At 44.6% G+C, this 26,776-nt stretch overlaps 2 protein-coding genes across 3 annotated transcripts in view; both read left to right on the top strand.

Moving 5' to 3' along the window:
* The window catches only part of zgc:63587 (uncharacterized protein LOC393431 homolog), a 6,516-nt gene extending 1,687 nt beyond the window's left edge, over positions 1–4,829 (top strand). Inside the window, exons 2-6 of the mRNA XM_068703556.1 lie at positions 574–734; positions 1,048–1,193; positions 1,349–1,432; positions 1,536–1,593; positions 4,630–4,829. Of these exons, the coding sequence (XP_068559657.1) occupies positions 574–734; positions 1,048–1,193; positions 1,349–1,432; positions 1,536–1,593; positions 4,630–4,695 (515 nt within the window). The 3' untranslated portion in view covers positions 4,696–4,829. The remainder of the gene's footprint in view (positions 1–573; positions 735–1,047; positions 1,194–1,348; positions 1,433–1,535; positions 1,594–4,629) is intronic.
* A 2,183-nt stretch (positions 4,830–7,012) lies between these two features.
* Positions 7,013–26,176, top strand: septin5a (septin 5a). 2 transcript variants are annotated; one of them, XM_068703285.1, is made up of 12 exons: positions 7,013–7,132; positions 7,312–7,325; positions 18,453–18,543; positions 18,629–18,715; positions 19,458–19,581; positions 19,722–19,856; positions 22,811–22,928; positions 23,016–23,117; positions 23,893–23,989; positions 24,079–24,214; positions 24,340–24,442; positions 24,882–26,176. In XM_068703285.1, the coding sequence occupies exons 1-12, from the start codon at positions 7,087–7,089 to the stop codon at positions 24,942–24,944; spliced, it is 1,116 nt and encodes a 371-aa protein (XP_068559386.1). In that variant the 5' UTR covers positions 7,013–7,086; the 3' UTR covers positions 24,945–26,176. The 2 variants fall into 2 exon arrangements, with proteins under 2 accessions (XP_068559386.1, XP_068559385.1); XM_068703284.1 differs by lacking the exons at positions 7,013–7,132; positions 7,312–7,325 and adding an exon at positions 16,425–16,790.
* The last annotated feature ends 600 nt before the right edge of the window (positions 26,177–26,776 follow it).

Below are 26,776 nucleotides of genomic sequence, written 5' to 3'. Positions count from 1 at the left end.
GTTCACCTGTCTACCCTTTCTGTCCCACCCCCTCTTGACCTCCGCGGGGGGGCTTTAATTAAAATGTGTTGCTGCAACAACTGGCACTCGCTCGCACCCTCCTATTAGTCTATAGGGCGCTCTTACTTTCTGTTGGGTCAGAGCGCCAGCTGATATTTTGTCCATATGACTCACAGTTTACGCACATGTTTTATATATATATATATATATATATATATATATAAATATACTTTAGATAAATTACAGAAGCCTGTGTCACGGGGGAATTAGCTGTAGCTTTAAGAGATTTTAGGTTACGGTTATATTGTCAAAGTTGTATTAAAGTACATAAGCATAGTATGGATACAGTTAGAATACTATATATACATTATGAGCATCTACTACACTAGAAATTAAGCGTGTGAAAGATATTTCCAAGGAAAGCGGTCCTCGGTGGTTTTGACAGTGAGGACGTTTGACTGTTTTTTGAATGAAGGGGCTTTCTCCATCGGTTCACAATCGAGATTGTTCATAGAATGTCGAACCGACCCTCTGCAGGCTCCAGCAGTGGAGGTTTATTCCCCTCTGGATGAGGTCACGACCGCTGCCACCTCACCCCCCGTGTGTTTTTCCTCCCTGTTCCCAACTCTCAGATCCTGGACGAGATCGCAGAGCACGGGATCCGGATCTACCAGCTGCCCGACGCCGACTCCGACGAGGACGAGGAGTTCAAGGAGCAGACCCGGGTCCTGAAGGTGAGAGAGAGACAGAGACAGAGACAGAGACAGAGACAGAGAGAGAGAGACAGACAGAGAGAGAGAGAGAGAGAGAGAGAGAGAGAGAGAGAGAGAGAGAGAGAGAGAGAGAGAGAGAGAGAGAGAGACAGACAGACAGACAGACAGACAGACAGACAGACAGACAGACAGACAGACAGACAGACAGACAGACAGACAGACAGACAGACAGACAGACAGACAGACAGACGCTTCCCCCTCACTTCACCCTCTTTATTTTCCACCTCACCTCCTTTTTGGGGGATCCTCTGACCTTTTTTACCTCCCTCTCCAGGCGAGCATTCCCTTCGCTGTGATTGGCTCCAACCAGCTGATCGAGGTGAAGGGGAAGAAGATCCGCGGTCGCCTCTACCCCTGGGGAGTCGTCGAGGTGGAGAACCCCGACCACAATGACTTCCTCAAACTACGCACCATGCTCGTGTGAGTCTTAGGTGATAGGATACTCGGAAGGAAAGTTGACAGAACTTCATCCTCATTAAGCTGGTTTTAAATCCACTAATGAAATGGTTTAGAGCGAAGCTCTACTGCCTCCCAGTGTGTGAAGAAAGGATCACACGTCTTGTTTCTCGTTGCAGGACCCACATGCAAGACCTCCAGGAGGTAACCCAGGATCTGCACTACGAGAACTTCCGCTCGGAGAGGCTGAAGAGAGAGGGCAGGTGAGACGCTGGCTTTTGTATATATATATACATATATATATCTCTTCAACAGCACGTTGAGCCGCTCTGTGTGGTCTGACCGACACGTTTGGGTTCTCTGCAGGGCCGTGGACGAGGACGAGGTGGATAAAGACCAGATCCTGCTGCAGAAAGAGGCAGAGGTAAGAACACACAACGCGGCTTCTCGTCTCAATCTGAACTAAAATGTGTCTCAGTTGATCCAGCAAGGCAAGGCAAAGTAGCACATTTCAACAACAAGGTAATTCAAAGTGCTTCACATAAAACCATTAAAAGCATCAAAACATGATGCAAAAGAAAAGGAGATTTAAAAACAATTAAGAACATTTATTGAAACATTAAAAACAGTCATTAAAACACTAGAAAGCTAAAAACAGTGCAGTGCAGTTTAAGAAATAAAATACAGTAGTAAAATGCAGAAATTGATTAAAATCCTTGAATGTGGTTCAATCAAAGGCAGCAAACAGAAACGTCTTCAGTCTGGATCTAAAGGAGCTGAGGGTCTCTGCAGACCTGCAGCTTTCTGGGACTTTGTTCCAGATATGTGGAGCAGAAGAACTGAACGTTTAGTTCTGACTCTGGGAACAGGAAGTAGACCGGCCCCAGACCACCTAAAGGGGTCGAGATGGTTCATAAGGTAGCAGCAGATCAGAGATGTATTTTGGCCCTAAACCATTCAGTGCTTTATAAACCAACAGCAGCAAGCAGGTAGCTGTAAATACAGGTAAAAGGATAGTTTTCAGATTCATATTAAAAGTTACATTGAAGTTACAGAACTACACAGAAGGAATGCAGGTCTCCATGTATTAGTCCCAGGAGAAAATATAGTTTTATGTGCAAAACCAATCATCACAGTGAGTCTGGTGGGTTCATCACTGGAATATCTCCCTTTTTGAAAAACGTAAACAAATTCGTCAAAAGCATTTCCTCAGGTGAAATACGGCCGCATGCTTTGGTAAACGACATTACACGAGGTGTAATGAACTGCATCTCGAGCCCGGTGTCAAAAACACTCAGTAACCACGGTAACCCATCGTGGAGCGTAAACGCAGACTCACCCTGTGCTGTGCAGGAAAAAAAAAAAACTGCCCCGTCATCTTTGTTGCACACATGGCATCGTAACACTTCACCATAACATCACGGCCCTGCTGTCCGTCAACCCTCGAGTGAGACTATATGTTAGAAAGAGGAAGGAAAAAAACAAAGGTGTAATTTATTATCCCGCTGCTATCTTCCATATGCATTGTTTACGTTTTGGGAGCCTGCGAGTCCCCAAGCAATAACCTGCTTCCTGATTGCTGTTGATTGGCCTGTTTGTGTTGCTGCTGAGGTTGCACCCATAGTGCACCTCAGCGGCGGGCGGGGGTCCAATCAGAGCTGTTTGTAAACAATGTGCCCAAGGGCAGGACATGCCATCACTTCCTGCCTGGATGTCCTGGCCCAGTTTTATGGTGGGAATGACCTCAGTTCTGAGCGGAGACAAGCGGCACCGTTTGTTTACGTGTTGTCAGGGTCTGGACTGGGAAGACAGATTACTAGCTATTGTACTTGTGTCATGCCAACTTGTCCTGGAATACCTGGAAACCCGTTGAATCCATTTTCCAGTCTTTGAAAACACATGGTAAATAAATGACAGAAAAGGGCGAAATGTCAATATGCAATTATTCCAAAATTCGTCTGACAAACTAATTTATTCACCAGAGCTCCACAAAATAGATGACGTTGCCACATGACAGGGCTCATACTGACGTTCAAACGGTGGTTTGTGGACCAGAATATTTTGAACAGGTTATTTTGTTGACTTGTTTCCTTGAAAAAAAAAAAAAAAAACGGTATTTTGTCCTAATTACGCCGTTCAATTATCACACTAACGATGTATTGACTCAAATGATTTGGGAGTGTCAGTTCACTGTTCAAATGTGGCTCCATGTGTAGATGACAATCACAAGCAAACATGCAGTTTAATAAATATCATGAACAAAGATTCCAACAGAAACCCACAGTCTGACTATTAAGAAGGAGCCTTAAAATAAGGCGTCACCCATCACCATCCCTTCCCTGGAAGTAACCATATATTAATCCTGGATTTAATATGAAAAAACACAGTTAATCTATGTTGAAGTTTAAAGTAATATTCAATTTAAGTCGTCGTTGATCTTGTCACCTGGACCATGCCCCCACACGTCCGTGATATTCCAATCTCGACCGGTGGAAAGAGAAAAGGTTTTAAATCTGCAGTACCATTCTGAGCCACAAGGTGGCGACAGACGTCAAAGAAAGCTCCAGCAGAGATTATTGATCGACGGTGTTCGACTATCGATGGCTTTAAAAGCTTTACATCCTCATTACCCACGTTATGATGTCACTCACCCTCTGTTTACATTTCAACCGTTATTAATTCAATGTGTGACGATGGTTTTATACTTCATTCATTTTTAAACACAGCTGCTGATGATATGATATTATTAAAACATATTGACCGTCTCTTCATTTGATTGAGTGACGACCGTCTGTTCATATAGTTTATTTACAGTCACGCAGCAGGTGAGACGCTTTTTCGTTTTGGTTGCGTCTTTTTTTTATTTCAAAGTGATCATCGTCTCGTCTCTTTAGCGTCGATCGGTCGGCGTGTTTCTATTCTGAAGCTTGTCTCTTTATAGATTGCACTTCCTCTCTTCAGTCATTGTGGTTGAAAGACGTGTTGTAAAACAAGTTCAAGCTTTCGGACCCTTTTAAGAACACAAACCCAGAACGTGTAAATTCATATTCACCATAACGGTTATTGGTGTATGGAAGACAAACGGGGAATCCTGTCACTTCTTCAGTTTGTCTTTATTCAATCCACGAAGGGAAACGGCAATAACCTGACATTTGGAAGTTGACATTTTTGTGGTTTTAACACCGACGTTATGCTAATGAAGCGGATCATAAGAGCAGAGTTCTGCTAAGAAGACAGAGACACATCTGCTGCTTTAAGCTTTCGGTTTAATAACACTACTAAATATCACTGGATCTCCTGGTTACTGAGGTCATCTTCTTGTTTTTATTTCCAAACAAGATGCTGCTTCTGCTGTCAGAAACATGAAACACGTCATTTTTGTGAAATATGTTTTCAGATACGTCGATCGATGAAGCGAGGAAACAAAACGTAACTTTTTTTGTTTGTCTCCTCTCTGTAGCTGAGACGCATGCAGCAGATGATCGCTCAGATGCAGGCGCAGATGAAGAGGAGGTCAGACGAGTGAACGAGCCGCAGCGGAAGGGAAACGCCGTGATCCCAAAACCCCCCCCAACACACACACACACACACACACACACACACACACACACACACACACACACACACACACACACACACACACACACACACACACACACACACACACACCTGGTCCTCCTCTGAATCCATCCCCGCAGATCCACCAGGAGTCCAGATATCCAGGATCACGTCATCTTTATCTTCTTCTCCTTCTTCTTCTCCTTCTTCTTCTTCTTCTTCTTCTTCTTCTTCTCCTTCTCCTTCTCCTTCTTCTTCTCCTTCTTCTTCTTCTTCTTCCCTCCAGACATCCATCCATCAGCTCTTCAGGAGATCCTCAAACATCTTGTCCCTGACTCCTCTTACAATCCACATCTAGATCTCGCTCATCATCCCGTCTCGTGTGCCACTTTTAGTCTTTGATCTTTAGTGTGACTCCACAGAGCTGCCAGTGACCGTGGTGCTAAGAGGCTGTGCCACCACACTATCATGTTTACAAATATATATATATATATATATATATATATGAATTATGCATTTTCATACATTTTGCCATCAGGTTAAGGTTGTTTTAACATATTTTAACTTAAAAGTATTTTTTTTTTTTATTAGCTCACGAGTGATTTGGTGGCCCGTCTCCGTTTCCTCTGGATGGTTTCACACCTTCAGCGCTTCGGTGTGACGATGCAATAACTCTACAATATTACCGCAGCGATCTCTGAAGTGTGCGTATGAACGAGGTGTGAGCTGTCCATGCGGAGAACGAGGGAATGCCTTAATGTCCTTAATCGTGTTAAAACTAGGAACCTTATTTTGTAGCCGACACTACGAACTTTAATTCTAGGTGGCAGCATTCAAACTAACGCCACTCTAAACAATCTTTAAGAGTTAGTATCGCGGTTCGGTCGAATATAAAGGGCCGTGTTGTTAATATATATATATTTTTTTGGGGGTATTTATCATCAAGAGCTGCGCGATCTTTAATGTCTTTTAGTGCCAAACTACAACTGCGGACTGAAAACTAGTCACACGGTTCAGTCCGGGGCCTTGGTGTGAGTCCATATGTGCTTCAGTGGTGTCGTTAACACGTGCTGCTTTACTTAAATATGTATCTGTTCTATGGGTAAACGCCCTCCAGCCTTCTGTTCAGCAGAGACATCCAGTGTCCATGTGTTGGTGACATTATTTTGTTTTTCTGTCTTTTGTACGCAAATCTGTCTGTTGAACTTATTAAGACACACATCGTCGTCATCATCATTATTATTATTGTTTCTTAACCGTGTTTCAGTAGAGACTTGTTTTTAGGCGTAAAACTTTTTTTTTTTTTTTTGTATTTCTCTCCAAAATAAAATGTCTTTAAAGAAAAGAGAGTTGACACGTGTGACTTTTGAATGACTTGTTTAGTGGTTATTAGTTGACAGTGGAAAGTCTTCTGACCTTTTTATATAATTATATATATATATATATATATATATATATATATATATATATATATAATCGCCGCTGAAATGTGTCTTTTTTGTTTCTTTATCATCTTAATAATTTACATGTATGTCTAAAGACATTTAGTTTTTGTATTGCTGATGTTAAGTGTCAACTCGTGATTCAGAGAGACAGTTGAAGTAAATCTGAGCTTCAACTGGACTCCACGCTTGTTCTTAGAGACTTTATTCGTCCATCAAGGGGACATCTGTTCACTACAGCAACAAAAATATATATATATTAAGTATAAAAATGCACAATATATACAATGAAATGGAATTATATGAATGAACTAACCAAACAACAGTGTAGCAGTGTTCTAGTCTTGTGAATTAATGGTTAGAGGTGTTTTGTGGGCCTTAGTCAGCAAAATATTAGTTAATTTGTTAACTAATTAACTCATTTTAAAAGTCTTCTTCGAAGTGTTATAAAGAGTAGAAACCCTTGAATGAAGGGAAGCTGCAGCTGTTTGTATGAATGTTCTCCTTTTGATTGCTTGTAAAATATCTGATTGGTATTAAACATTATGATTTTGGGGGACAGATTCTCAAATATTTATTTCTAAAACACTGCGACCCTTTATGCTTTATAAGTTTCCAACAAAGAGAGAAGCGACGTACAGAATATATGTAGAGTTAGATGGACGTCAGTGAGGTTGGTTTGGTTTGGACCCTAAAACCCTCCTCGTGGCATCCTGTGTGTGCATCCACTCTGCTTGTGGGGGAACTCTGCAGCGTGATTGGCCGAGTCCGTGTGGAGGAGGAGGGGCTTATCATCCGTCATCTGCGGCCCGCCCTCCTGCTGTCCGTCCGGGTGCTTTGGAGGCGAGGCGAGGCGAGGGGGGGCCGCTTTCTGAGAGCCGTCGCTTCAGTGAAATCGAGGGAGGAGAGCGGTCAACATGACGGCCAACATCCGGTACAAAAGCCGCATCCCGGTCAAAACAGGTGAGCGTGCTTTATGTTTTTTGTTTATGATTGTATTTGATTCACAGCAGTGTGTTTTATTGAGGACCAACGCGGTGACTGACTGCTTCATGTTTCTGTCTCCCTGGGCGTCGCTCCGCATCCCTGCACCTGCGCCTCCTCCTCCTCCACCTCCTCATCCATCCTGTAACGGCCAATAGAGGATGGCACAGAGGTTAGTGGCATCCTGTTTTTATGTATTTATTGAAGCGCTGGTGGTATTTCATTTGTTCCCCCCTCCATATGATGCGTTGTCACGATACAGCCTCGCGCTGAACGGCCTCGGTTTCAGAACAGCAGCATCGGCAATATTTACGTTTCGGATCGATTCTTTTTTTTTGGCCGATATGCGCCTTTTATAAACGCATGATGCTCTGAGGGCATCCATGCCATCACAGGCTCATCTGGGATCAACAGACGGACAGGCGGTGGAGTGTGTGTGGTGTGTGTGTGTGTGTGTGGGGGGGGGGGGGGGGGGGGATTCATTTTTAGACTCATATGTGGAGCAGGCCGGCGTCAAGGCGAGCAGCCAACATGGTACCCGAAAGGCAGCATCCCTTCCTCTCCTCTCCTCCCCGGTTGTCGGTCGTTAAGTCGACCGATTGGACCGGCCTAGTTATAAACGTTGCATCCGCGCGACTCGTGATAACAGTCGCTGCCTTCAGTGAACCATTGTTCAGCTCAGAAACACAGCCGCTGCACGAGCCTGCAAGGGGGAGGTCGGCATCTCTGATGACCCGACCCCACCCCCCCGGGCCTTCCTCATCCCCCCCCCCCCCCCCCCCCCTTCGCTTCCTCTTTTGCATATAGTGGCTGATGACAGCATTTGCACGTGCTGAGTGTGCATGGGGGGGGGGGGGTGATTCATGGAACCTGACTGTTGATGGGTTAAAAATAGCGTCCATCAGTGAAGCACCAAAAGAGAGCTAGAGATGGAAAAGAGGACAAATCATTTGTTTCTTCTCTCTGTACTGTTCATCATTTTCTCGGGCAACAGAAATGGTTCCCGTCTTCATATTTGTCCTGTGTTCTGTCTCCTGGTTGCTCTTTGTCCTCCCTGCTGGTCAGGTCAGACAGATTTGCATTCACCAAAGCCAAAAGCTGAAATGATTGCAATCACGTGGTGTCACCACCAACGCAACACACACACACACACACACACACACACACACACACACACACACACACACACACACACACACACACACACACACACACACACACACACACAAGCTTATGAGTGGATTGCTGGGAAAACCTGGATTAGTATGATTGTTGCAAAGTGATGTGCTTTGTGGAGGAGAGCGTAGATTTCCGCTACGCGTGTCTGCAACTTCCACTTTTGTAACGTTTTTGAATGTGTGAATCCAAACCACGGTTGCCTGCAGTCTAGACCGCAAGCAGATCAGATCGCACCCGTCTCGCTCAACAGATACGGTTTTGTACCGTATATATATGCGAGAAGACCGCCTGCACCGGGTCCGTGCAGCTAAACAGAAACTGTCAGTCCCGCTGCGTTGCTGCCCGCCGGGCCGCTAACAGCTAACTAGCTCTCCTCCTACCTGTCATGAGAAGACGCGCTCCGTTCAGTTTGTCATTTGCTGAGCCGTAGTTTCACATACAATTGCCCCACCATGACATTGCAAATCCAGAGAGGAACAATTTGCAATCCGTAGGCGGTCCAAAGAGTCCAAACCGATGCAGTGGTTGGTCAACTTGATTAGTGAGGAGGAGTCACTCGCACTCAATGAAATATTGTTTTTTTTTTACCACGAGACCTCCTTGAGCATGCAGTCACAGATGAGCACCGGAAGTGTGAGGCCGATGGGTCCAGCAGTATGTGAGATTAGCCGTGGACAGACAGACAGATGCACACACAAAATGACTGAACACATAATCTCCCCAGGCTTCCCCTGCCTCAAATTACCATCAATCTGTCTTAAATCCACTCCTGAATGTGTAGTGATTCGCTCGTGCTCAGTTTTTAAGATTACTACAGTTTTGTTTTTTTTTACCACTTGGTTCTCAGCCGCTCTTCACTCCCACACGCTGCATCTGACCCGCGTATCTCTGGATGATCCAGGCTGCGGAGGAGGAGGACTAACAGAAGACTGATAGCGCTCCGTGAACGCTGAGATCATAACCGCAAAAAAGACTCATAACTGATAATCAATCCTAAATTGATATTTCCATGACGTACCCCTCCCCTTCTTCTCCTCTTCCTCCTTCCTTGTTTCTCTCCCTCACACGTCCCCCGTCCTTTGCTGTGATATTACGTTGCCAGGCAACAGACTTTTTCTTCTTTTTTTTTTTAAATCCGTTTTTTTTTTTTTTAGCACTTCTCTGATAGCGAGAGGACGACGCCATCTGACCTACCCACAATCCCGTGCTGCGATTATTCCGCGCGTGGGTGGATACTCGCTGAACAGTTGTTGTTTTTCCCTCACAGATCAGAAACAGAAGCGAGGGAACGATAGCGATGTCAGCTTTACTATCAACAGATAGCTGAGACGTGTCACCCTGACGCACATCGAGTACGAACCACATCCAGGATTATTTGGGCGCCTTTAAAAACATCCTTTCCTTCGTTTTATATTAAACCGGGCCTGTAGTGTCATGTATAAACATACCTCGTTATTGTGCATTCAAGACTAAGCTATTCAAATAATACACAGGTTCATGTATTCATTTATTTTAAAGGTACAGTGAGTAGGGTGGTCGGGCCACTGCCATTCATAAACACACCTTGTATGATAATCACGCATACAAGCTATTCAAATTGACGTTTTTATTTTAAAACATAAATGTGGAAACAAAAATGAGTGATGGCCTATTAGTGCCACTGCCATTCATAAACATACCTGTTATCTTGCATACAATGCTGAACTCTTAAAATAATGGACAGATTCATGTTTGGGAAACATTTTTTAAAAAATTGTCTAATCAACCAAATATTTCGCGGAGCCCCTATGGGTCGCGGACCCCCTGTTGAAGACCTCTGCTCTCTGTCATATAACTTTATTTACTTATAGCGAGTCACTGTAGCCACAAGTGATACTTACCGGGTAATGGCGTGTTTACATACACGTTTTAATAAGCCACCATTCATAAAGGGTGTATAAGGTGTAAACGATGGCTTTATTAATGGTTAATAAGTCATTTACTAATGCTGTAAAGATCCGTTATTGTCATTGATAAGAGAAACACCAGGTTGTGGAAAGTGTCTTTGAAGCTCTTCTCACTCGTCCAGTTGACCTTTGACCTTCTGGAAAAGTGTGCATATTAACGACATATTAGTAACCTTTTGTTATCGACATTTACCATACAGATGTTGCCTCAGAAAGTGAGAAGCCCTTATTACGTTATTTATGACTTCATCAACAATTTGATTTGACAGCGAAACAGCATCAGTTGCATTTGCGTCCGAGCACGTGTGTCACTTCACTTCACATACACTCGACTCTCCCCCCTCCTCCTCCTCCTCCTCCTCCTCCTCCTCCTCCTCCTCCTCCTCCTCCTCCTCCCCCTCCTCCTCCTCCTCCTCCTCCTCCTCCTTCCCATTGCTGCACCTTCCCCACACACTCTCGCTGCCACAGATGGGACCCTCACCAGCTCCCAGTGTGGACCAGCTGCAGAGCTGGAATAGGCATATCCCTCAGGGTGTGTGTGTGTGTGTGTGTGTGTGTGTGGGGGGGGGGGGGGGGGATTTGAACCCCCTGTAGCTCTCGGCTTGTCAGCAGAACAGAGACGTTGTTTTAACGTTGTCTTTATGGCTTCAACTCATTCTCAATGTCTTGTGCATCATTTTAGACACTTTTTCCCCCCAAATGAACGCGACATTTTTGAGATCTTCACTCCAATTTAATAAGAAGTTCAGAGGGTTTCAACGCAGTCGAGAACGTATGAATGCACTAAAACAAGACGAAGGGACACGTGGGACAAAGCAGCCTCTGTCATCGTCGTGTGTGTGTGTGTGTGTGTGTGTGTGTGTGTGTGTGTGTGTGTTTCTCTGCCTCTACAAGTTTTCTTTGGAGTGTGTTTTTTTTGCCCTTGCTCTTGCTCTGATGTTTGAGGACTTTCTGCCCCGAATGTGTTCACAAGCACATTCTTTCATTTTGTCATGCCGCAAACATGCGTGGAGATCCGGTAGAGCATGTGTGTATGTCTGTCTCTGTGTGTGTGTGTGTGTGTGTGTGTGTGTGTGTGTGTGTGTGTGTGTGTGTTTGGTGTCCTGTACCTGCAGTAGCTCCCCTTCCTCCTCAGGGTTTTGTACGTAGCACTGCGCTGTGCAGAGCTTGTTCCCCGGCTGTGCCTTTCAGGAAGCTTTTAGAAGGTAACCGGAGGTTGACCCAGATACAGAGAGATTCTTTGAAAAAATCTTTTCAAGTATTTTTTTTTTTTTTGGCCCTGATAAGTTTGGGATTACAAGTTCTTTGGAAATGGGGATCAGGAGTCTGAGCGGTAATCCAATGAAAGGAACGGAGAGAATTAGGATTATTTCATAACCGCTCTCTGTGTGATCAACCGCACACAATCTGAATTAGGCTTCAATCAATCGCACACTTCGTTTGTGACTATTAAACACAAAAATGTTGCATTTAATTCCCATTAAAGGAGGTTTGGTTTCACGCAACCTTACCTCAAAACTAAAGACCCGCCTACTCTTGAGCTTTTGACCGTATCGCATGGTCTTCAACAGCATGTCGAGTTTGCTCAGTTGTCGTGGAATCACAGATGCTCGGACTTTTTTCTTAATTCTATAGCAGCAACTTCTCATCCGCGTTCAGCTCAATGTGTGCGCAACATGGATGAGAAGTCATGGTTCATAACATGACCAACACATTCAGGTGAGCAGGTCACCGATCTGTAGTTTCATTTCCTAAAATATCTGGGCGCTGTAGTTTTTAACAAACGTTCCTCAGCCGGGAATGAATTGGTGCTTTGGTTGGGGACTACTTCCAGCTGCGGATTGATACACATCTGGTGCTCTAGAGGAGGCACAGATAATACTTGTTAAGTGGTTTCGACACATCTTAGTTTGGCTCATCAGAAGTTGTGTCCTCCATTTTTGTTTCACACAACTTGCGACCTCCCAAAGAAAGAATGTTCTTTCATGAAAACATTCGTCCGCTTGGATCCCTCTGCTGAATGCTCAGGGATACATGTCCATAACACCACTCCAGGTTACACAAGCCTCCATTGTGGTTGAATAGGCGGACGCTAAAACTGGGCTGCGATCGCCTTGAGAGTCCTTTTTCGGTGAAGCAATTTCATTGTTGCCCCGAGCAATTACATGCTGTCAGATTAGCATGTTAAAGAGATGCAAAGCCCTGAGTGTGTTGTGTTTTTGTCTCGAACGCCCCTCACCCATCTCCTATCTCCCCCTTATATCTCCCCCCTTACCCTCTCTCGCCTCGCTCGCCGGTGGGAAAGAAAACTAAATTCAGGGGCGAAGCAGCCGGGGTTAATGGTGTGAAAGTGTTGGCCGGACGCCCCGGGGGATGCAGAGAAGTCACCAGTAAAAGGTCACCGCTCTTCACTGCCGCGTCACAGGCCAGCTTGGTGCTTTTAAACCCGGGAACGCATCGCATTATTTTAAACCCGAGTTATCAATCTGATCTAATCTACAGTTCGAACTGTAATCTGATGTTTCAGAGTTGTTAAGATTTAAAAGTCGACTTCTGTGTCGTGATCTCATTACTGTAGCCTCTTGAGAGGGCCTGGCACTGTTGGATCGGACTTATTTGGATTAGGTTTTGTATTTGTGTGTGTGTGTGTGTGTGTGTGTGTGTGTGTGTGTGTGTGTGTGTGTGTGTGTGCTGGCAGTGGAGTTGGCTGCTGGGCCCTTTTCAGAGTCGTTTCCTTCAGGACTTTGTTTGACTGAGAGGAAGACGCTGAGTGCTGCCTGCAGACTGAGTGGCTGATCTCTGGATCTCTGGATCTCTGCAGGACCGTCCAACATGTTGACAGGCTGACAAATACACGGACACACAGAGGCATGGGGCATTCACGCACGGAAGTAGTACTCTGACAGCAAGTCTCTTCGGATACTTGTTGTAAAGACCAACAACAACAAAAAAAACACCGGGAAAAAACGATGTCGGAGGTCATATTTTGTCCACATCCTGGACGTCTTCCACGTCTCTTCAAACACAACGTTGTCCAAATGGCAGACAGTTCAGTACAGTTAAATCAGTAATCTTCAAAGCATTGCATTTGCATCCAGACATGTATTTGTCGATGGACAGAGAGTTGATCCGCAGCAATTTGTGAAAATCTGTTCATGATAATAAATTGCCAGATATCCTCCGGTTTGTGCGTCTAAATAAGCGAAAATGAAAAGTCTTTTTTAGGGTTTAGACGGTTGATGAGTTTATAGGCTGAACGATCCACGTTTTGAATGCTTGCAACAACAGCTGCAGCAGTAGGGAGAGAGAACGGAGAGAGAATAGATGCGACGAGACAAAATGAGCGAACCACAGAATGAACCGATATAGGATCGTGTGAAAGCCAAAGACGACAAGAAGAGTGTTTACGTCGCTCCCTCACAGCCTGCCGCTCTGCTTCCTGTCATCAGTCGTGACTCGTGTTTGTCCTTAACGTCCCTCTGCACCTGCCGGTCCCTCTACTCCACCTTCTGTTAACCTGTGTTTGATCAGCTGGAAGAGGCCAGAGAGCGACTTTGACAACTTAAAGTCTCTCCAAAGCAGCAATAAGGAGTTTGTCCTTTTCTTATACTTAAGATCCGGATCCAGCTGTTCAGACTGCGGTGGAAAACATCTGCATCTTTTATTGATATTTCATGAGTTTGACTGATGAGCAGTTCGTTGTGTATTTAGTTTTCGTTTTTTTTTCTTCCCATTTCACAAGAGTGAGGAAGTGATGAAGTGAAAGTGAGACGAAAGAGGAAAACTTAAAATATATGAATGAAAGATGAATGGTTTGGAACCCAAATATGTGAAACGCTTTATTTCATCATATTTAACATGGATATTTGGATGATTACAAAACTATTGATGTCATTTTTTTTTCTTTTGCTTGCTTCGTTAGCGACTTTATTAAAATCTCCATTTCATCTCAGAAAAAAACTATAATTAATTTGGTTAATTTGGCACTTTTAGCCGATAAAACACGGCAGAACTAAAACGACCTCCAGACCTCTATCCACAGTTCATAATCCAACTCTGTGATCTAAATGGTCCTTTATTCCAATCTGGTACCAGAACTTTGAACTCACCTCAGAGCGAGCCGCAACCACATCACGTTGAGGGTCTGGAGGGAGGCTGTGAATACTAACGGGTTATACGAGACCTGCTTTCTGCTGGCTTCACTTAGTAATGGGAGATGATGTTTAATTGGACATTGTGTTGAAAGTTGAAAGCAACAAAGAAGGTGTGACTGGAGACTAGATTAGTCCCTGTCTCTGGTGAGTGGAAGGGACATCTGGCCACTGAGAGAGACTGAAAGTGTAGGGGGGGGGGGCTTATCCGGGGGGGCTTTTGCAACTCCATTTCATTTCATGACATCTGTTCTTTTGCTCTATTGAGATTGACCCCAACCCCCCCCCTCCACACACACACACACACACACACACACACACACACACACACTATCACTGTCATGTCTACAAGGACCTGAACTCTTCATCTCGCACCACCACCGTGGATGAGAGGGTTTCTTTCCCCTCTCAGGAGGCATCAGTCGACTCAAAAACCCTAAACTCTTCGTCTGAGTCGAGGCCTCTGTCGCCCTCTGGTGGCGTGGAGTGGGATCGTCACATCCTGTACGTGGCATCGCCGCCGGGTGTGCCCACTTTTGGGGGAAAGAAAAGAAGAAGAAAAAAAAAAAAGGTCCTTTATTTCAAAGAGCATTTCAGCTCTGCGGCCAACATCATGTTTGAGCCAGACACACACACACACACACACACACACACACACCGCCGTCACATCTGGAAGCAATCGGCTGCAACCTCTGCCATGAAATGTACCTCGTTCACCTCTACACACACACACACACACACACACACACACACACACACACACACACGACATGGTGACTGATCTTTACATCCTTTTCATTACAGTCTAGACCAGAGCTTCCACCATGTTTTTTAGTTTTTAATAAAAGGCGTTGTGGATGCCTGCTGTAGGAATTAGTTTGAACAACTCAATGAAACCAATCGATTGATTGATGTGACACACGTGAAATAACGTCAATACTGAAGGAAGAGTTTGACATTTTGGGGAAATATGTTCATTTGTGTTCTTACCGAGATTCAGATGAGAAGATCGATGCCGCTCGTGAGTCCCTTCAGTAAAGCTGGTTAGCTTAGCTTAGCATAAAAACGGGCAGTGTTTCTGGGCGCTAACCTGGAAAACTGACTATACCGGCAACTGTGAGCTGCAGCTTAAACTGCAGATCTAATGTTTAATTATTATTTATTCCATTTTGATTTGACATTAAATAAAACGTAGCGCAATTTAGAGGTACTTGAACTTAAATGAAGTATTTCTATTGTATGTTTTATATTCTTCAGAATAAATAGAAATGCAAAAAAACAACACAGAATGCAGTTTTTTAAACGTTTTTAAAAGAGCCCCATCAGCATTAACACTTCACCCATCTGTCTGCAGAACAAGTACTTTTACTTTGATTACTGTCAGTGCATGTTGCTGCCAACACTTCTGTACTTTGATTTAAGTAGGATTTTTCACACATTGTTTTGTTTCACTTCAGTAAAAGCTCGTAGTACTTCTCCCACCGCATCTTTAAAAGTGGTGATACATGAATACAAATAATTATACAAAAGCACTGGTCTACATGATGCTGAGCAGCCTCTGTTCTCACACACACACACACACACACACACACACACACACAGAGTCACACACACAGTGAAGTAACACATGGATTGACATGTTTCTCTTGATAAACTCACTCCACAGGCCTGTACTTGCAGTGTTTGTGTCTTTATCTGTTCTGCAGCTTTTGTCACCGTCAAGTTCAAGCAAGTGTGTGTTTTTTTTTCTCTGCATCTAGACGTTCTTGTCTGTTTCCTTCTCTCTTTCTCTGGTGATTTCTCTCAGTGTGTGGAGTTTTATTTTTCAACTGTCGGTGCTGGGGGGGAGGGAATACGGGCCGAATGAATGAGTTTCTTTTAGACGCTCGCTTCTTCCATCCCTCCCTTGTTTCCTTGTTTCCTCCCTCAAATTGCCACCTCTCTCTCTCTCTCTCTCTCCCTCTCCCTCTCTCCGTCTCCCTCTCTCTCTCTGCGAGAATTCCTCCGTACCTGTCTGAACAGGGAGAGTCGGAGCGCTGCGGGGCTGAGGAAAGAGAGAAATGAAAAGGAAAGAAAGGGACTCAAGAGAAGGAAAGTAGGAGGGCAGGAAAGAAGTGTGTTAGCGACAACTCGGGGAGCCGACACAGAGCGAGGGACGAGTTCCTCAAGGTTCTCGAAGGCTTCACTTTTCTTTTTTTTTTTGTTCCCTTCCTCCCTGCTGGGCTGTTTTTCAAATTTTCTGAGACCCGTAGCTATTTGCGTCCGTCGGTTTCGGAGCGGTTTGGGATGGATGCCATCATGCTGCAAGAAAAACTGGTGGAACGGCTGCTGTGCCCACGAGTGAGAACGGCCAGGCAGAAGGTAAAAAGTTGGATTCCTGAGGGGTGGAAATAGATAAAAATAAGAAAAAAAAGAGTGGAACATTGTTCACAATAAAGACAGGGGTTCAGGGTCACTCTAACACCTGTGGACTCACCGCCAGCATCCTTTGTGTGGAGGTGTGTGAGACCTCCAGAGACAGAGTCACTGCTGAGATGACTTTTCTTTTGTGTACAGATTTCCTTATTCTCTCTCTCCTCTGGATTCAAGACAAGTGTGTCTGCCATGCACTGATTGCACCGCCTGTGTTTTTGTGTGTGTGTGTGTGTGTGTGTGTGTGTGTGTGTGTGTGTGTGTGTGTGTGTGTGTGTGTGTGTGTGTGTGTGTATGGAACCCTCACCCGAGGGGACCGTCGGAAATGCCCGTGACATGTTATGACAGCTTATAAGGACTCTGACTGTTCGCTTGGCTGGCGTGTTTGCAGAGCTTTTCAGGTCCGCTGAATGCAGCTTCTGTCCCCGCAGTGTGCGTTCATGTCTGCGTACTGTCCGGCTGAAGATGACGTTCTGCCAGATGCAGCGGAGGAATCCCTGCAGGACTAGTCGGGCCATACTGTGCGCCACAGTGTGTGTGTGTGTGTGTGTGTGTGTGTGTGTGGGGGGGGGGGGGGGGGGACTTGGTGTCCCCATGGCTCTCTTTTGTGCGTTTCTGTGGAAAATCTGAGGCGCCGGTTTATTCTCAGCTGCTCACAAAAGGAATGCTGCGCACATGTTTTTTTTTTCCATGGAGTTGTAGATTTTCTGCGTTACAGACGCCGCCTGTCTGTTGTGGTGGTTTTTTTTATTGGCTTCTGGTGTTTTATCGGAGAGCTGAAAAATGAATAAGTAACTTTCTTGATAACCAGTTCATCTTTTCAACTATGTTTCAAGCAACAACAAAAAAAGACAAATAATAAATCATAATCTCCGGTTCTAGTTTCTCAAATGTGGTCATCTGCTACTTGTGTTTGTCTCGTGCAGCGGTGGAAGAAGTACTCCGTCTTTTACTGAAATACACATGGTAATACCACAGTGTGGAAATACTCAGCGAGAAGTTTTTTTACTTAAGGTACCAAAAGTAAAAGTACTCATTTTTGCAGAATGGCCCATTTCAGAATAATGCATATTATATTAACACATTACACAGCTTAGCGACATGAAGTATAATCATCTTATCTTAAACTAAAGTAGCAGAAAATAGAAATACTCAAGTAAAGTACAAGTACCTTAAAATTGAACTTAAATGCAGTACTTACATGAAGTAAATGTAGGAGGTTACCTTCCACCAAAACAAGTGAGAAGACATTTGAAGACATCACTTTGGACTTCTGCAATGTTAAACAGTTGATTCATCAGGACGATTTGGCTGCAATTAACTAATATTTCCATGACTAGATTATTAGTGAGTATTGTTTTTCTAGTAATGGATTACATGTTTGCAAGATTGTGAAAAACAGCAATTTTTTTATCACATAATATAGAGAAAAGGCAACAAATCTTCACAAATGAGAAGCTGTAGTCAGAGAATATTTAACATTTTTTGTTTGAAAAATGACTGAAACAATTCATCAATTCATCCAAACAGCTGTTGTTTTCCTGTTTATAATCCTTCTTCTTCTTCTTCTTCTTCTTCTTCTCCTTTGTGTCGTTTCTTCTTCGGTCCCAGGAGAAGCAGTACGTGGGTTTCGCAACTCTGCCCAACCAGGTCCACAGGAAGTCGGTGAAGAAAGGCTTTGACTTCACGCTGATGGTGGCAGGTGAGTTTTGTAGCCGAAAAAAAAACGTGACAGAAAAGTGAACTGGACTTGTGCACCTTGTGACAATTCTTGTCTGTCTGCGCAGGAGAGTCTGGTATGGGCAAATCCACTCTGGTCAACAGCCTCTTCCTCACAGACCTCTACAAGGACAGGAAGCTACTGAACGCTGAAGGTGGGTCTCTGTTATTTATCTGTAGCACCGGTCGTCACACAGCTAGGGCGAAGAAGTCCAGTTGAGTTCATTCAACTGGCAGCATTTAGCGCTGCGGACCATCTACTGTCGCGCAGTTAAAGGAGAAGTCTGGTGACGTTGACCCTTGACCTCACTAATAAGCAGCCTCTTGTCTGCGTAGCGTAAAGCCTAATTTATCTTCTTCCTCCGTATCGTTTATATCTAAAGCTCACCATTGCACCAATTCCTTCATTCCGATGAACACGGACACTGTAGTTTATTCACCGTCCTGCTCCTGTAAATACTCGAGTCGCCGTATAAAGACACCGTTTCACCAGCTGGTCGATAATCCGTCGCTAAGTTCCTCCTGTCCTCGTTCGTAGCAACTTCTAGCTTGTTTCAAACTAGTTATTCATGAAATCAGGTTGCACAAGCGAGAGAAATGTCAACAAATGTGTATCAATCCCTCGCTGAAAATAGTCCCCAAGAAAATGCACTAAATTTATTCCCGTTTGCTAAAATGAAAGTATATATTTATAACCTCAATGTCCATAGTGTCCATAGGGTGTCCACCATTGCTGAAGGCACAGAAAGACACTTTAAAGACCTGAGTTACTCCATCAGGGCTCGTTTTGCACCATCAACCGTCTCGTTCCACTTCATCCCCGACCCGCTCGCTCAGCCGCTTCACCTCGTTTGCTCCCCGTCACCGTCTCGCCTCTCTGTGTCTGATGCTTCGCAGAGCGCATCAACCAAACCGTGGAGATCATCAAGCACACTGTCGACATCGAGGAGAAAGGGGTCAAGCTCAAGCTGACCATCGTGGACACGCCGGGGTTCGGAGACGCCGTCAACAACAACGAGTGGTGAGCCGGAAGACCCGCTGGACGTGTGCCCGATTCAGCCTGCTCGCTTGAATTCACAGTGCCCAGAGGAGCTGCTAATGTAGTCTGTGCTGCGTGTGTGTGTGTGTGTGTGTGTGTGTGTGTGTGTGTGTGTGTCTTAGCTGGAAGCCGATCACAGACTACATAGATCAGCAGTTTGAGCAGTACTTCAGAGATGAGAGCGGGCTGAACAGAAAGAACATCCAGGACAACCGAGTCCACTGCTGCCTCTACTTCATCCCTCCATTTGGGCACGGGTAATTACACACACACACACACACACACACACACACACACACACACACACACACACACACACACACTTATGGTATGTTTCTTCCAATGTGTTCCCCTCCAAAGCAAGAGAATGAGTTTGTTTCAGCACATAGGCAAGGCAACACAAGGCAAGTTTATATGTATAGCACACTTCAACAACAAGGTAATTCAAAGTGCTTCTCATAAAACCATTAAAAGCATCAAAACATAAGGCACCAACCCACACACACACACACACAAACACACACACACACACACACACAAACACACACCGGTAAAACTTGCAAACAAGTTGTAAAGATAGGGCACTATATCATATGGTTGCACCTAAGTAATAAAAATAAAATATAAATAAACAGAGAGAGAGAGAGAGACAGACAGACAGACAGACAGAGAGAGAGAGAGAGAGAGAGAGAGAGAGACAGAGAGAGAGACAGAGAGAGAGACAGAGAGAGACAGAGAGAGACAGAGATAGAGACAGAGAGAGACAGAGATAGAGACAGAGATAGAGACAGAGAGAGACAGAGATAGAGACAGACAGACAAAGAGAGACAGAGATAGAGACAGACAGAGAGAGAGACAGAGATAGAGACAGACAGAGAGAGGCAGAGACAGAGATAGAGACAGACAGAGAGAGACAGAGAGAGAGAGAGAGAGAGAGAGAGAGAGAGAGAGAGACAGAGATAGAGACAGACAGACAAAGAGAGACAGAGATAGAGACAGACAGAGAGAGAGACAGAGATAGAGACAGACAGAGAGAGAGACAGAGAGAGACAGAGATAGAGACAGACAGACAAAGAGAGACAGAGATAGAGACAGACAGAGAGAGAGACAGAGATAGAGACAGACAGAGAGAGGCAGAGACAGAGATAGAGACAGACAGAGAGAGGCAGAGACAGAGATAGAGACAGACAGAGAGAGACAGAGAGAGAGAGAGAGAGAGAGAGAAAGAGATAAGCGATAGGAAGGAAGTGATGTACCAAAATGGACAGATGTGTGACTGGTATAAAGCGCAAATCAGATGTCAAGTCTTTCACAACTGTAACAGGCGACATGAACTCCACAACAACGGCACAAAAAAAGGTAAAAGCAATAAAATATAAGAAGGCGTATCTGTCCCTTTACGAGCCCTATGGTCGGACAACAAGAGAGACCCCAGTGTGTGTCGTGGGTCTTAAAATACTGACAGTATGAAGCCCACTAAACTGAAAAGACACTTGGAGACCCACCGATCACGTGAACAAGCACCGTGAGTCACTTTGTTAAAGCTGCATCTGAATGTCACAAAAAGCTTTTAATGAAAGCAGTCAGAGCAAAGTAGATCCACATCAATCATTGCTGGATGTGTTGTTGTCTTGTTTGAGAAGAAAAAAACAAATATTTTATAGAGTTTATAGAGGAACCAACCTCAGATTCACGGCAACATCAAAAGCACGCGAAGGCCCAGCAGAACCATCAGAACCATCAGAACCAGCAGCGACCTGCCTCACGTCTCCAACATCTCTCAAACTCAACCTGCGCTCTTCCAGTTCAAGTCTTTTCATTTCAACTTGCAACAAGAGTAGCTCTTTGCGCTGCTCAAAAGTTAACTCCGGAACGTGACTCACCCGAGCTTCACTGGAACCAGATGCACCAAACGTGTCCGCACCGGACCCACCAGCATGTAGAACACCCACGTCACACAGATTTTCTTTCAAGATGTTTTTCGTGTTCTCCTTCAAGCGCTTATCCCCCACATCCATCTCAAAATGCTCAGCAATTTTCACCGACTGCTCTTCGAGAACAACGTTCCAATAGCTCCTCTGATGGAGCTCTCACAGACATCCTCAACAGAAGCCGTAGCAAACAACAAGTACAGAAGGAAAACCTTTTAGGCCACTCCGCAGCCAAGCCATCAAACGGCCCATACTCAGCCAAGCTTCACCGTAATCCTCACTCAATGCAGAAGTCAATGCAGACACCGGGTCAGCTAGAAATGGACAAGCCCCCAATATGTCAGAGCCCGACCCAGAGACTGGAACAAGAGACGGGGAGACAACGAGCTGGCGGCCAAAACAAGTAGCTCAATGTTAACAGCTCCTGTGGTCAGCCAGTCAACGAAGGTCTTCCTTCCAGGTAGAGCGGCTGCCACCTGGAGAGGGTATTTAAGGCAGAGCCACACCGGCACAGGTGTTACAATGTTCCTATATCATCAAAGGGGGGGGGGGCTTGACAGAATACGTTTGGGAACCACTGACCTAAGGGGTCGGGATGGTTCAGTGATGGCCGTCCCCAAAGCTCTTATTTCTCCGAGGAGCCGTGAGCGAGGAGGGACTAGAAAAGCCTTCCAGGAAGACACGCCCCCTCATTGTTCATCAGTGATGCGATTGGATGCTGCAGCTGATGGACTGATCTGATTTTTCTTAATATCACTGGAGTTTCATACCAGAGTGAAGACAGATCACAGATTAAACTCTAATATTATATTTGATATGTTTTCTGATTCACCGTCTGGTTTAAATATGTGTTCATTGTAGGTCTGAACAACAAAAGAACCACAAACAACTTTCTTCATTTATTAGAAAGATTTGTCTTTTCATGATCTAATATTTCCTTCAATAATAATAATTTTATTATGGATACAATTAAAGTCAGCGAGAGCTTTTTTTACATCATTTATCATCATTTATCAGGAGTTGTTATATCATTTCAATTTCCCCCGAAACATTGAGTCTAATTAATTAATTCCAGTGTGCAAAAAACACCATAATCATATTCTGGGTTATTTAATAATTATGTCACAATCAGAAATCAGAAATAACGCATTACGTGAGTGAAACGGGGATGCAATTAAGAGACTTGGGATGCACCCCGAGTCTCTCCGTCTTGAATGTAGAGACGCAGGCTTTGCTCTCACTTTACTTCCTTCTCACTCCGGGGTTTTTCTCCTCCACAGGCTGCGTCCGGTGGACGTGGAGTTCATGAAGGCTCTGCACGAAAAGGTGAACATAATTCCACTCATCGCAAAAGCCGACTGCCTCACGCCCAACGAGATCAAAAAGCTCAAAGACAGAGTGAGTCCCGGAAGTGCAGCTCCACGGTGAATTCAGCATGTGTTCACCGTCTGGTCACCGTTAACCGTTCATCTGATTCGTCTTTAGATACGAGAGGAAATAGACAAGTTTGGGATCAAAGTGTACCAGTTCCCCGAATGTGACTCTGATGAGGATGAAGAGTTCAAACAGCTCGACAAAGAGCTGAAGGTGAGTCTGAGCAGTCGGATACCTGAGTCCAGATATTGAGCTGATTCACTGTAAGTGGAAGTAACTGTAACTTTGGCCTCAGATTGAGGTCATTTCACTTGTAATATGTTTACAGGAAAAACACGTTTTCTCACTCTGGGTCAATGCCAGGATTTTTTTTTAACACGCCCTCTCTCAGAAAATACTGACAAGACACCAACAGGAATGGGCTTAAAGGGACAGTGTGTAGCAATAAGGAGGATCTATTGACATAAATTAAATATAATACTATTAAACTTTGTTTAATCACCTGAAAATAAGAATGGTTGTGTTTTCGTTACCTTAGAAAGACACATTTGTGTCTACATATGAAGTGGGTTCTCTTCACGGAGCCTGCAGCCATGTTTCTACAGAAGCCCAGAAAGGACAAACCAAACTCTGGCTCTAGAATAGTCATTCGCGTTTTCACGTTGGCCACCGAGAAGTTTCAGTCGGTGGCAATCTAGCAACCTCACCGACCAACTCCTTTACACCGCAGCTTTAAGAGCGATAAGAAATGATGTCACTTCCTGCTCGTGGGATGTCAAGTCATCCAGGTGATAGTTTTATGTGCCAAGACGTTTAGATATCCGCCTCTAAATCTTCATCGAAGTGACCTTCAAACCCTTTAAGTGACCTTAAAACAAAGTTTTTGTGAATGTGTCTAACTGTGTGAATGTGTACCTCAGTCAGCTTTCTCTGGATAGATCAGGGTTAAAAACAAAACGATAAGCCACCGTCGTGTCTCTGTGTGCAGGAGTGCACCCCGTTCGCTGTGATCGGCAGTAACACGGTGGTGGAGGCTCGAGGGCAGCGGGTGAGAGGGAGGCTGTACCCCTGGGGAATCGTTGAAGGTACGTCCGGACGTCGTCCTCCTGCTATTGCAGCGTGAACGTCGTCCGCGTCGGATCATTCACTCGTTCTACGTTTGTCTTTTCCTCAGTGGAGAACCAGTCGCACTGCGACTTTGTGAAATTGAGGAACATGCTGATCCGTTCACACATGCACGACCTCAAAGACGTGACCTGCGACGTCCACTACGAGAACTACAGAGCGCAGTGCATCCAGGAGATGACCAGGTATGTGAAGACGGGAGAGAATGTTTAGGAAACATCTGCTGATGGTTTCAGATTTCAGGACAGATGTGTCTGCTTCACCTTCTCCTCTTCCTCCTCCTACTGTTCTTCTTCCTCGTCCTCCTCAGTAAACTGGCTCAGGACAACCGTATGGAGAGTCCCATCCCCATCCTGCCGCTGTCCACTCCAGATGTTGAGACCGAGAAACTAATCAAAATGAAAGACGAAGAGGTGAGGAGCGTCTTTCGCTGTTTTTGTATTGATTTCTCTTTCTATTTTTCATGAATGTATCCTAGAAGAGTCAAAGATCTTGGGAGGTGACGGTGTAGCACGATGTCCCCGTCTCAGGTCACTGAGCAACGATTGCATGAAGCGCATTCACCACTGAGAGAATGTTTAATGTAACTTCAAAGTAATTTAATGGTCCAACCAGTACCACATGTTGTGTGACTGAAAGGATCTTACTTGAACTTAATGTCTTAAGTCGTGAATTATTGGTCAGCTCCATATCATATATGTTTTCCCGCCACATATTTAAATCCACAGCAGTGATTTTTACCTTTTAAGTCAGCGTCTTCGTGATCTTTAGTCTATTTTAGGATCAAACACACGCCAGCATCAGATTCAGGATGTTTTCAGGAGTTTAACCAAAGGTCATCTCTGTCTGCAGCTGAAGAGGATGCAGGAGATGCTGAATAAGATGCAGCAGCAGATGCACGACAAAGACCAGTGATCGTCTCCCGGAGTGGAGCCGGTCTGCAGCGCCGGTCTGCAGCGCCACCTGCTGTTTGTCCCCCCGAATGACAGCGAGACCTTCAGACGACGCGGGCCTCACGTGTTAAAGTGGCAACACTGGCTGTACATTTATCCTCAGTTTGGTGCTTTGTATAGTTTGTCTGCCTGGACGGTTGTTTGTATGAGCCGTTTTTTTGGTTTTTGGTCTCTGAAACTTTTGAATCCAGTTTGCCCACTTTGAGCCCCTCGCTGTGGTTTAACAGTCTTAACATATATATAATATAAATGCATAATTTAAATTACTACTCAGTGTATCTAATTTATAAATGCAATGCTCAACTTTTTGGGGATATTTTGTCAGGGTATGATGTGTGCTACCAGATGTTTTGTAAAGAGATTTAGGTTGTTGGTAATGTTAAGATTTGATGGATATTGTTTTTTACAGTGTTTGTGAGTGTGTGTGTGTGTGTGTGTGTGTGTGCGTGTGTGTGTGCTTGTGTGTGCTTGTGTGTATGTGTGTGTGTATATCATGACATTTCCTCCAGGTATCCGTCCATGAAACTCCCTTTTATCCACAGTGACTTTACTTTTTGTTTTTTTTAATTTAAAGCCAACTTTTAGCTCTTGTTGATTCGCTCTCTGATCCTCACGAATAATTTCATGTGACATTATTTTCACGTATGTCGAGTCTCCCAGCATTTTATATATATGTGTGTGCGCTGGCTGAGCTGACAATGCACTTATTACCAGTGGCTAACTGTGAATGGAGAGCCTTTGACATAGCGAGAGGGTCGCTGCAGAGCAGGGTGCACGTGCGAGAATGCGCTCTTTAATCATATCCGCTAAATGCTCTGGGCCTATTTTTTACCGCTTCATAGCCGATGCCCTACGCTCGTGTTCAAATGCATCATGACCCCCAGTTTGCTTTGTTGCCACTGCGGTAAAAATAGATCAACAACGAGGAGCGAATACTGTGTCTATGCTTCTGTTTTAAATCTCTCTCATTGGAAGTGAGTCTCTGCATTCTGCTCGTGAAGATGTGTGTGTGTGTGTGTGTGTGTGTGTGTGTGTGTGTGTGTGTGTGTGTGTGTGTGTGTGTGTGTGTGTGTGTGTGTGTGTGTGTTGATGCTGATGCTGATGCTGAGGAACAGTACATATTTTCGCCTGAAGGCTGTGAGCTGAGCCCCATTTATAAAAGTGTGACAAATAAAACTCTTGTTTTCTCGTCAACCCGCATCGTTTCTCTCTGAGTGTTACGGAGTTAAAGGTCCAGTGAGACCATAATGTCTCAGCTTTGATGTCAGATCTTGTACTTCTCTACAAGTAGCACGACTACAATGTAGAAATACTGAAGTCCTGCTCTCAACATTTTACAGAGTGCAAAAGTAATAGCATCAAAATATACTTAAAGTACATTACATTACATTACAGTCATTTAGCAGACGCTTTTATCCAAAGCGACTTACAATAAGTGCATCAACATTGGTAATCAAAAGAACTACTAGTCACCAGAAGTCATAAGTACATTTCCTTTTCCAAACAAGCATCTAAGAGCATGAAGCAGAGCATAACTCAGAGCCAAAGTACAGAAACAAGAAAAACAGTTAGTGCTATAAGTAATACGAATACAATAAGTGCAACAAGCTAGTATGAATACAATAAGTGCTGAGTGGAAGGCTCAGGGTAGCACTTCCTGAAGAGGTGGGTCTTCAGCCTGATGAAAGATGGGCAGCGACTCCGCTGTCCTGATGTCAGTGGGAAGTTCATTCCACCACTGTGGGGCCAGGACAGAAAACAGACGTGACCGGGTCGATCGGCCACCGGGACCTC

The sequence above is a fragment of the Cebidichthys violaceus genome, unplaced genomic scaffold, assembly GCF_023349555.1.
Source record: "Cebidichthys violaceus isolate CVI_PGR_0920_01 unplaced genomic scaffold, fCebVio1.0.p SCAF_9, whole genome shotgun sequence".
Lineage (NCBI taxonomy): Eukaryota > Metazoa > Chordata > Actinopteri > Perciformes > Stichaeidae > Cebidichthys > Cebidichthys violaceus.
Note: the sequence above shows the minus strand (reverse complement) of the source record. Positions and strands in the feature narration are given on the sequence as shown.

What these genes read in the sequence shown, in the direction of transcription:
- septin5a (XM_068703284.1), top strand. Translation starts at nt 16,716, where the DNA reads ATGGATGCCATCATGCTGCAAGAAAAACTGGTGGAACGGCTGCTGTGC. An exon ending in TGAGAACGGCCAGGCAGAAG is followed by an intron (nt 16,791 to 18,452) that starts GTAAAAAGTTGG and finishes CTTCGGTCCCAG; the next exon opens with GAGAAGCAGTACGTGGGTTT. An exon ending in GAAGCTACTGAACGCTGAAG is followed by an intron (nt 18,716 to 19,457) that starts GTGGGTCTCTGT and finishes GATGCTTCGCAG; the next exon opens with AGCGCATCAACCAAACCGTG.